General features: G+C 31.3%; 1 protein-coding gene across 3 annotated transcripts in view; it reads right to left on the bottom strand.

Annotated features, from left to right (window-relative positions):
- The window catches only part of LOC124352694 (catenin alpha), a 45,659-nt gene that overhangs the window by 14,831 nt on the left and 18,723 nt on the right, over positions 1-12,105 (bottom strand). For 2 of the 3 annotated variants that reach the window (XM_046802292.1, XM_046802293.1), the window contains exons 8-10: positions 8,942-8,971; positions 3,527-3,642; positions 884-1,001 (exon numbers count right to left, since the gene is read on the bottom strand). In XM_046802292.1, coding sequence (XP_046658248.1) covers positions 884-1,001; positions 3,527-3,642; positions 8,942-8,971 — 264 coding nt within the window. The remainder of the gene's footprint in view (positions 1-883; positions 1,002-3,526; positions 3,643-8,941; positions 8,972-12,105) is intronic. The other variant, XM_046802294.1, reaches the window with a different exon arrangement.

Genomic DNA, 12,105 nt, shown 5'->3' on the forward strand with positions numbered 1-12,105 from the left:
GAAGTTTTGGCAACATTTGGTATATATGCATGTGAACATTTTAGAAAATGTAAATTTTTGGGTTGGTCCTCAAAGGGTTAATATCTAAACAGTACTTAATTTATTTTTTGTAATATAAAAAAATATTAAGTAGTCTTTTTCATTAATCCTTAACCCTTAAAGCGCTAATGTAAATTACTGTCAAACGCTAAGACATAAAAAAATATTTTTTTTAAAATTTCCCAATGCTAATTTTTGTTTCATATTCCTTGGTATTACCTTTATAAGAAAAAATAATAAACATGTAATATTACATATTTTTGAGAATTTTATTAATGACCAACACACACGTAGTTAACAGCTGAATGAAACGAACACGTCTGTAGGCGTATGCCGCATCACATGCCATACAAAAAATGGCGGCGATTGCTTTCAACCCGAGTAGATACCGTTACAACGTCCACCAACGGTGACAAAGCGTTTTGTCTAGTCCCGACAGTCGAAAGGAACATTGACCTGCTCTCTTACGGAAGTTTTAACAACTAATTCTTCGCCATTTCACAAGTAAAGCTTTTGCGTTTGTAGACGTTATCCGCGTTTAAAGCATCGGCAGTTCCGCGTCTATAGGCGTTAGCCGTGTTTAAAGCATCGGCAGTTCCGCGTCTATAGGCGTTAGCCACGTTGGAAGGGTTAATAATCCAATATATTCATACTCTGACAACTGACACACAAATATATGGCGTTACCACAACTCACCTGCAATTAACTTCTATGTCAAATTAAAAGACTTAAGAACCAAAGTTAAAATAATGTACCATATGTAGTCCTGTAATTCATTAACTGCATTTAAAAATAAAATAAATTAATAGAAATATCAAAATATTAGATTTAGGGTTTTACGTACCTCTACTAGTTTATTTGCGTGTTCAGTAAAAACCAAAGCATACTCTTCCACCTCCTTTTCATTTCCGGCTCGGGCGGCCTCAATCAAAACCAGTAGCGGGACGCTTGTCTCCAGAAAACTGGGTTGAGAATAGAGAAATCAATTTTTGTCAGTGATAAATCTTTAATAATTCACAAAGGAAAATCAAGAACAGACACAAGACACAGAGACAAACAAACATTTGTCATACAACCACATTTTCAGTTCATCTCTAAATGAAGAAGAGAATCCGAATATTGCTATAGCACTTTGGTGACACTTTAATTGTTTGTATTTTTATTTAACCCTTTGAGTGCCAAGGGCCGATTTAATCGGCCTAGCAACGTTTCCGCATAGTGCCAAGGGCCGATGTAATCGGCCCGATGGTATTGACGAAAATTGCCAAGGGCCGACTAGATCGGCCTTTCCAATATTGGTCATCCTGTTGCTAAATATTGACGTATAAAATCTTAAAACGTATCAAATTAAAGCCCAAGAAATGTACGACATAATTCACTTAGTGATAGTTTGTATTTATAGTATACAATATTTTTATGTAGCAGATATCTTGAAGCACCTGTTGTCACGCTGCAGCCGTTTTGTTTACGTTCAGTTGTTTTTGCTAGTTGTCTAGTGTGGCTGTGTTGACATTTTGGTTAATGTTTTAAAAGTTTCCTACTTTTATTACTTCAGTTCAATTTCATTATTGAATAAGGTATAGTTTGCCGAAATGAGTGAAAGGAACAGATCGCCCTTAAGCGAAAATAGGTCAGATTCTGTTATATACCCCCAACGCTTAAACTTTTTTCAATGAACTTAAAACGTTATAACACGATGTAGTTGAGTAACAGAACTAACATTATGCCCCCAACGCTAATTTAACTAAACTAACCTAAACTTAAATAATCATGTGATGCCGCACGGCCTGCCGTAATCGGGATTCTCGAGAAAGATAAGATAACAGCGACAACAATACCTGGAAATGCTTGTTGATTGATGGAATGTTAGTTCTGTTACTCAACTACATCGTTTTATAACGTTCTAAGTTCATTGAAAAAAGTTTAAGCGTTAGGGGCATATAACGGAATCTGACCGCGAAAATACATTAATTCATTCTAATAATAAAAACACTCATTCAGTTATTTCATCTGAAGGATTTATTATAATAGGCCTAATGAAATAAGGCCAAAGTAGTTAATTTAAGTCTGTTCATAATAAATAAATAACAGTTGTATAATCTACCTTGATTTAATTTCTTAAACTAGTAAAATATATTTTACATGAACAAGAGTAAGCGTGCATGTTGGGGCAGGTTTTCAGCATTTTGCAGCAATATATAAAAAACTCAAAACTCAGTTATATATATATATATATATATATATATATATATATATATATATATGTATTTTTATGAAACTTGGTACATGTATTCCAACTAACATGGGGAACATAAAATTGGCACATCAAACTCATAAAACAAAAATAAATAAATACTTTTTTGTATCTTAAACAAAAAAATGTGTTTTTTTTGTTTTGTAATTTTGTTTACACATATATAAATATATTTTTTAAATTTATGGTCAAAATAATATATATACCAATTTGTAGCCTGTATCTTGCCCTAAATAATAAAGCAAAAAGTGTCCCATTATGTTAATCTTTAAGGAAGGTGTTAATTTTTTAGTAAAATACTGCAGTAATATAAAAATAGTGCTTGGCACTGAGGGGAATGGCCTGTCACAAATGATTGGCACTGGGTGCATGACCCCCACCACGTCGCGTGGCACTCAAAGGGTTAATATATAATTATTTAATATATAAGTATAATTATTTTTCATTGTTACTACTCCAAACAAAAGAACCAAAACTTCCATTAACAATGTCAAAACATAATGGAATAATACAAAATTCACAGCATTAATTATTAGAACTAAAATATGTAGGATTCTACATAGTTGTGAGATTTAATTTAAAAAATCTTTAGTCTTAAAATTAAAACCTAATTAATTTTAATTAAAACAAGTGATGGTTCATGAGGAAACTAAAATGCATGAGTAGTTGTAATAATTTAGTTGATTGCTTATTTATTCTACTATATTTTGAAATTATAATGTTAATTAATGGAATAAACATTTAATGTCCATGTGTGGTAAAACACCCCAAATCAGGCTGGGATTAAATTTGAATAGATTTGATTTAATGATTAAATAAAAATCAAACTAACTATTCTGGTTTCAAAACACATGTAAGAAATATTTTAAAGTTTACTATCTACGAATTGTTCCATTATTTTCAAGATAAAAAAACTAAATTCTCCATTTTACACAATATTTCATTTTGTAAACTAGAGAAAGGTTCAATATTGAATCAAAACAAGGAACAAAGCTTAAACCGAATTGTATCATATGTTGTTTCCCACAATTCGTATAATTAATTAAAATTTTTAATACTTTAACTGACTGCATTATGATCCAAGAAATGTACACTATACAGTTAAAGCTCATTACACTAAACTAGAACTATGTAAGTAAAATATCTTGATGTTAAAACACACACAAATTGTGTGATCTATTGTACTAGAGTAATATTTGACAGATAACTATTACAGCCACTTTATAAACACACCTGTCAGAGACGTGATCCACGACAGCTTTGCGCAACTGGCGGCGCAAGTCACGAGTCTTACGGCACATGTGGTCAATAGCTCGCTCCAATCCTTCGCTTGTGTCCTTTACACTCATCTGTCACAAAAGAGTTCCGTTAGTTGAGTTCACTTAACTGAAGTGGTTGTTTGAAACAATAGTGTAAATAAGAGATGACATTATTCCATAATCTTGGAATGTTTGATTTGCGGTAATTTAAAATGTGTCCAGTGAAATACACATGTGAAATGCACACACACATACTTCCATTTATTTTTTAAAGGCGGGAATTACAATTAATTTAAGGAATAATCAAAGATATTTGTTTAAAACAAGAATTTCAAGCACTAATTAAACTTTACAACACTGAATTCATCTAGACAAATTCATCAGCATTAGAACCTATTAAAAGTTATACTAAGAAAGTCTTTAATATAAAAATTAATACGAAGTAAAAATGTTATTCCAGTTTAATCTAAATAATGTTTCAGTTATTAAATTTGTACCCCCAATTTTCATCTAAGGGCAAGGACAACATTTCTTGACTTTTCTTTTAACTAAAATACAATTATTACAACCAATACAATTCGAGGAGAATACCATACAAATAACTTATTGAAGTCAGATTGAATATTTTTACTAATCTGCAAATTCAATAGCAGAGTTATTATAGTCTATAATAATATATTTTTTGTTATTAAGAAAATGTATTAATTTAATACAAAAAGAGAGTATATGAGTCATATAAAAATTACTATAAGAGAGGCATGCATCTACAAATAGATTTTATAACAGAGGTCACATGCAAATTAACAATATCAATTTAACAGCTAACTGTTACAAAATAGTGTTTAACCAGAAACTTGCCAAGCTTTAATTTTCTACATATGTTATCCACATGAAGATGAACTGGCATAATGTTAATGTATTATCAACATTTAAATCAAATTAGAAGTATCATTTTAATTTGCAGAGATTTTTGTACCCTTTTTTATTCATATGGCTTTTTATCTGATGCTATCCACTAAATAGCAATAAGTACTGAAATATCACATGAGTTAGGCTACAGTTACTGCTCAACTCAAATTTACACATTTTGTTAAGTTGTACATAATTACTGTTTTGACTTTTCTAAAATGGATCATAATTTGACTTTGTGATATTCAAAAGTTGTTATCGAATAATAATAACAATACAATAACCGGGTTGCTAATAATCTTATGGTCTAAATATTTTTGAATTATAGCTTTCATTTTTTTATAAATATAACAGTTATAAAATTATGTTTTTTCACCTTAAGAGTTAAATATTTGGTATTGATTAGATTTGGAAATACAGGGTGATTCATGAAGTTCTCCCCCCACTTCTACAGCACATTTTACTAGTAAAAATAATGAAAAAATGTTATATAAACATAGGTCCGAAAACGCTTCGTTAGCGAGTTACAGCTAGCGAAAGATTTCGCCTGAATTCCTGGGTAAAGAGTAAAATAAAGCCATACTGAACTTTTGGAAAGGTTAATTAAGTAAGAAATATTGTGGATTCTTATGTATTTTTACCTGATAAAGCTAATAAAATAGGTTTCAGAACTGTACCTGTAGTAGTTTTTGAGGGATGCAGGGTTAAATGCAAAAAATTGGGGCACGAAACAATGTTTTTTTAAGTTTGATGTACAATAACTTTGTTAAATTGGTAATAAATACATAAAATCAACAAACATTAATTGTAGAGAATTTAATTATGAGAAAATTGATATAATCAAAGTCTAAAATAAAACAGAAATAAGTACCAAAAAATCGATTTTATTCAGTATAATACATTACTAGTTTTAAGCAAAATTAATCAGGTTGGGCCAACCGTACGCACCTTTTTATATAATAGATGTTCGAAAATGAGGCCATCATTATCAATACATTTTGCAGCACGTTTGTCTATTGCTTTTGTTGCATTTCTTAATTTTTCAGAACTTCCCTGTATCTCCACAGCCGAATCCATAATACGGGAATTTAATTCATCACGAGAATTCACTTTTGTCTTGTATACAATGTCTTTCATCCATCCCCAGATGCAATAATCCAGTGGAGATAGATCTGGTGATCTTGGTGGCCAAGGTTGAGGCCCTCCACGACCAATCCAGTGTCCAGGAAATTGATGATTTAAGTAAGCAGAAACGGCACGTGAAAAGTGGGGAGGTGCTCCGTCATGCTGGAATTACAAATTTTGTCTGAGATGTAAAGGAACATTCTCTAACAGCTGCGGCAACTCTTCTTGAAGTAAATTCAAATAGAACTCAGCATTTAGGCGTCCAGGTAATATGAAAGGTCCAATCAGCCGATTGTGCAAAAGGCCACACCAGACATTGACGCTAAATCGGTGTTGAAAGTTCTGTTCCACTACCTCATGTGGATTTTCTTCTGCCCATGAGTGTTCATTGTGCAAGTTATTGACACCATCCCGAGTGAATTGTGCCTCATCCGTAAACAAAATACACTTGTAGAGTTGATTATTAATATTCAAAAAGTTGCAAAACTCCAAGCGAAGCGGACTATCCCCTAGCTGTAGATGTTGAACCTTTTGTTTATGAAACAGATAAAATTTGTTTCGATTAAGTGACCTCCACACCGTTGACTGCGAAACTCCTATCCACCTAGAAATATGTCGTGTACTTACACCTGGACTGCGATGAACAGCATTAATAACAATATCATCATCAAGTTGGACAGCTCGTTCATAATTGGTTCTAGTACTGGGTAGTGATCCTGTTTCCCGAAGAGTACGAAAAGTTCCTGAAATTGTTTTGGTATCTGGAATCCTCCTATTAGGGTAACGTAGTTCATATTCTTCTACAGCAGCTCTAGCATTACCATTACAGTAACCCAAAATAAAAACCATCTCAGCGTATTCCTCTGATGTAAATAAGTAAGGCATTTTTTCGCTGAATAAACACAATCGAATTATAACTCACAGAAAAATTGCATTTAATAACACGATTCACAGAACCCGATCTCCTGCTGTAGCTTGCAAAACACTACTAATACACAGTTCTAACGTAACAGTACAGAATACCATTGTTGATCAGCTGTTATTCGTGCGTTACCAACTTAGAAATTAATAAAACAAAAAACTGCATTTCGATGATTAGTAAACAATAATGGGAAAATGTTTGCTTCATTTATTTTCGAACATTTGATGTAAATTTTTATTAAAAAAAAAAAAATACAACGTAATAAAACATGATATTTTTATTGACAAACAAATTTATTTAACAGTTAATCTTGTTTTCTCAATTTATCTCATCATTAAGGAACAAACATTTTGTTTTTGTTTTATTTTAACTAAATACCGTACGGTATTTCTTTACAGCTAGTAATGTATTATACTGAATAAAATCGATTTTTTGGTACTTATTTCTGTTTTGTTTTAGACTTTGATTATATCAATTTTCTCATAATTAAATTCTCTACAATTAATGTTTGTTGATTTTATGTATTTATTACCAATTAAACAAAGTTATTGTACATCAAACTTAAAAAAAAACATTGTTTCGTGCCCCAATTTTTTGCATTTAACCCTGCATCCCTCAAAAACTACTACAGGTACAGTTCTGAAACCTATTTTATTAGCTTTATCAGGCAAAAATACATAAGAATCCACGATATTTCTTACTTAATTAACCTTTCCAAAAGTTCAGTATGGCTTTATTTTACTCTTTACCCAGGAATTCAGGCGAAATCTTTCGCTAGCTGTAACTCGCTAACGAAGCGTTTTCGGACCTATGTTTATATAACATTTTTTCATTATTTTTACTAGTACAATGTGCTGTAGAAGTGGGGGGAGAACTTCATGAATCACCCTGTATTTTTAGAAGAAACCACTTTTGAGAAATAAATGTAACTTATATGAACCAAAACGTCAGGTATGACATTGCAGATAAGACCACCTTTTCAATTATTTCTATATTGAACAGTATATTGTCTTTATTATAATTATGTATAATAATGTGTTTTGTTTAATGATAAATTTCCAGTTACTATTTGTTTAAGGGGAGTTGAACGCAAAAATCTGCAAAAAAATGTTTTTTCGCTTTTATTTTTTATTTTATTATTTGATTCTTTCTGAACAATTTACTGCAATCCCTACATAAAAATGGCTTTCCGTTGAGCTTCTATGATTTTTCAAATATAAGACTACATAACAAATTTCGCATCAACTTTGCCCTCCGCCTCCTAACACCTGGTGCAAATACAGGTTAGCAGAAGTAAATAAAGAAGAAATTACCTACAATCACAAACATTCTCTACCTCAAGCTGTATTGACAGCAATAAAACCTACATACAGAGATTTGTCAAGATTAGATCTACTAAAAAAAATGTCTTCACGGTAAAACCCAGAACGTGAACATCTTTCAACAATGTAGTGTGGAACCGAATCCCAAAAAATGTGTTTGTTGGAAGAGAGACTCTTGTATTAGGTGTTCATGATGCTGTTCTAAAATTCAATGAAGGTAACATTGGAAGGATCAAGGTTTTAAAGGAGTTAGGAATAAAAGACTGTGGCAAATACACCGTAAGGACATTGAAGAGCCTCGATGAAGTCAGGATGAGGAAGGCAGATCTGAAAGCAGAGTCAATGACTAAGGAAGCAAGAATAAAGAAAAGGAGACAGTTATTAGGTGAGGAAGAGGAAATGGATGGTAGCTACTGTCCTGGAGGCTTCTAAAGGTAATATAAACTTATAATTATTTAGATTTTTTGTTTTCCGCTGTTTTTGAAAATTACCGGTTTTTAATATATATATGTACCTTTTTCTCAGAAACTATAAATGCTACACACATGAAAGGTTTACTGGTTATAAAGTAGCCTTTTAGAAGCATGTAGCTCTAGTTTTATCAAATTTCATCAATAAATAAATATTTAGAAAAATATTTTATCTTAAAATATAAAAATAAAAAATAACACAAATACAAAAATTTTTTTCTTTAGTTGTATCAATTATTTTACAAAGATTTTAGAGGTATAAATACAATATTATATCCTACACCTTGTGTAAAGATTTCAACTTCCTAACTGTTATGAGTTCTGAGAAAAAGGTACATAAAGTTACTTTATTTTAACATTGGGCCTTATGGACCGTTCAACTCCCCTTAAGTGTACACAAACATGTGCCAGTAGGCTAAAATGGTTGGGTTGAAGTAATTGACCATTAAAGGAAAAAATTAACTTTCTTAAAGTGGACAGCATTTATACATTTCAACAATCCAATAATAAAATCATCAATCTACAACTCTTATGTCTCATATCTTAAAAACCTAATATGTAATTGATATTTTCTAGGACAGAGAGAGTGTAAGTGCCAGATGCAGAGTGCTACAATGAGGAACAACATCTATAATCGTTACCCGTTTGCCACCCCGTTGAAGAGTCAATTGCTGCCATCAACAAACCAGAAACTTCAGTTACACTTTGCAATTAATATCTTCAACTGGTTACTGTATTAACCAAACTTAAGCCTCTTTATTTCATTACTTATAACTTAAGTTAAATATAGCAACATGAAAATTATAGTACACTGTTTTTTTTAACACTTTGAATGTTACCTATTATTATTATAACCACAATTAACTATCTCCGGATGAACCAAGGTTTCAAAGTGTTAAAAAGCAATAGAGTGATCTGATTTAAAATAAACTAAAAGGCACTAATCACTTTATGGTACACTGTCTACACTCATATTCTGTCAATAAGTAAATTATTGCACCAGTTGGTTTATTTTCGTCCTTCAAGACGCCCACTTAGACTGACCAAAAAATTATGAATTCACTGAAAATTTTCAACTTCAATACTTACATATATTTTTCATACTGTTTTGTGTGTAAATAAACAGAAAAGATACTGAAATATTAGAATAAATAGTTAACTTTCTTTATTTAAAAATCTTTTTTAATTAATTTTTTTAGAGAAAGATATTAAATTCTTTTATAAACTTATAATTGAAAAAAAGAAATATTAATTTATGTCACAATATATATGATTCATGGATTTCAGCAATGCAAGTATCTTTTTTATACCCTAACTAGTTTCTGAGTTATGAATTAAAAAAAAAAACTCTCAAAACGTTAGCAATCTATGGATGACCACATATTCCAGGACCAGCACTTAAAATATGTCTAAATAAGATAAAGTCTTAGTTCAGGGAAGTAAAGTTAATAATTAAAATAGAAACTGCAATTTAAATAGGCTCCTGAAAATAATAATACAATAACCATAAACAAGCCATTTTCAAATAAAGAACCATAAACACAATATGCTAAAAGAAAACTCCATATTCTAACCTTTCTGCTGCTGAATGTCAACTGTTTAACTGTTAGAAAGTATATGCATTATAGAATAATGCTGTGGCATCAGTATATCAGACCTGGTAAAAACTTGTAAATTGTCAGTGTTGATTGGTGTAAGGATATGTATTTAGGTAATATTTAATGTAGTACCCAATTGATATATCCGAATAACTATATAGCTGCATTCAGTATGTTTTGATTATCCGTAGTAAGGTATCGTTGTACAGCATAAGCTATAGATGTCAATATGTATATTTTACGTGCTGTAATTCTTTTTATGCTAGATAAAATAGAGAACAATAAATAAATTCTGCCTACTACAGGTTCCTGCTCTTTCTCCTAGAGATTATTATGCATGAAAAATGTTTTTTCTTCACATTTGCGAGTGCACACGATATGTGTCAGTAAAAGGAATTTTTATTTTATTGTAGAATTTCTTCATTTGTATGTTGAAGAACTTTTCTAAAAATATCTGGATAAAAAAACAACTAAAAACATTTTAATGGTGAATATGCTTGCCTCGCTGTAGGACTAGAACTATGTTTTATATGAACAACATTTCTTGCCGGGGTTTTTCCTGCTGATGCATTACATTCAGTTATCCAAAGAAACCCATTTTCAGAATCACAATGCTATCTTCCCCATCCATTTCACACATCAATTGATCTCTATCTTGTACATTTTGGTCTTGAACAGTTCTTGGAGGTCTGGTCCAAATTGGATTTTTCATGGTTCTACTTGAAGATAGCTATTCAGGTTGTTAAGAAACTTCTTTCTCTTATTGCCTCCAGAGTAACATTTTCCATCTGTAAAAGCCATCTTCATCAGGACGATACTCTGAGTCAGCGTGTCACACTCATACTCCTCTGAGTGATCTTAATACTCAACATGGCCCGCTTCTTGCAGACATTGTTCTTCGATGTCTGCTTCAGAGTGTTCACTTAGCACTGACAAAATTTCATCCTAAGTGTACAGGGAATACAGAAAGTCCAGGAACGGCATTTTATTTTTTGAACAATTGCAGAAAAGGCAACAAAATTTTATACATAAGTACTATACCTAACATTCCATTTTTAAGCAAATATTAATTTTTTCATCATATTGGGGACGGTCCACAAGGATTCAGAAGAAAATCTTAAATGTAATCATAAGTTGATAAGCACATTAAATTAAAGATCTTTATTAGTAGCGGACGATGCTGCAAACCCGATCTAAAACGGAAAAACTAGAAATGGCAGCAGTTCAAAGATAGCTTAAATTTACAATTAATTAATACTGGTATACAAGTTCCGGGACAGTAAATCCCGGTAAAAAATTTAAAATAGAGCCACAAAACTTGGGACGGCCCACAAGGAGTCAGAAGAAAACCTTAAATGTAGGTTGAAAACATAAATTCAACACCACTCCATCATTTTAACTTCCAAGCAGAAATAAACTAAATAGCATAAATTTTTAGTTTTCATAGAATACTAATATATAATTCATACTGATTAATGAAACAATGGTAAAAAATTATTTTGAAGTGAAAATGTGCTATATCTTAATGTGAAAATGTTTTGTACGCAAAATCTTTACATGATCTTTAACAGCTTTTTTGACAATCATTACAAAAGTAGTTAATGTACAAAAAGCAAAATATTCACAAAGCAATATTTTAGGGCATATTTCTCAATTTTTTTACATCAAAATTGGAAATTTTTCCACAATTTCTACAACAAAATCTTACCTTATTGTGTATGAAGTGTTCAGCAGCCCAAGCAATTTTAATACATAGCAATACTTATAATATTGTGTCTAGCAAAACACAGACAAATACTACTGAAAACAAAATATTATTGACAAAAGCACGATAATTTGTGGTTTTGGTAATCTATTTATGCTTTTTCATATGCAGAGTATAACAACAATACGATTTAGCAATCGGCTGCCGTCCGCATATATATGCAGCATACTCGCGGCGATGCATGTCATATAGACTACACAGAACTGCATGCAAAATATTTACAACTAGGATCATGTATTAATTATTAGGATATTATCTATCTACGGCTTTTCATACACAAAGGACGACAATAACACATTTTGGCGATCTGTACTTTGCGTACTACTGATCAGCTGCTGATCGCAAATATACAAAGCAGACTCGTGGCGATGCATGTCATATATACAGAACTGCAAGCAAAATATTTACAAAACAGATAATTTGTTAATTATTCGGATATTAA

The sequence above is a fragment of the Homalodisca vitripennis genome, chromosome 1 (genome assembly GCF_021130785.1).
Source record: "Homalodisca vitripennis isolate AUS2020 chromosome 1, UT_GWSS_2.1, whole genome shotgun sequence".
Taxonomy (NCBI): Eukaryota; Metazoa; Arthropoda; class Insecta; order Hemiptera; family Cicadellidae; genus Homalodisca; species Homalodisca vitripennis.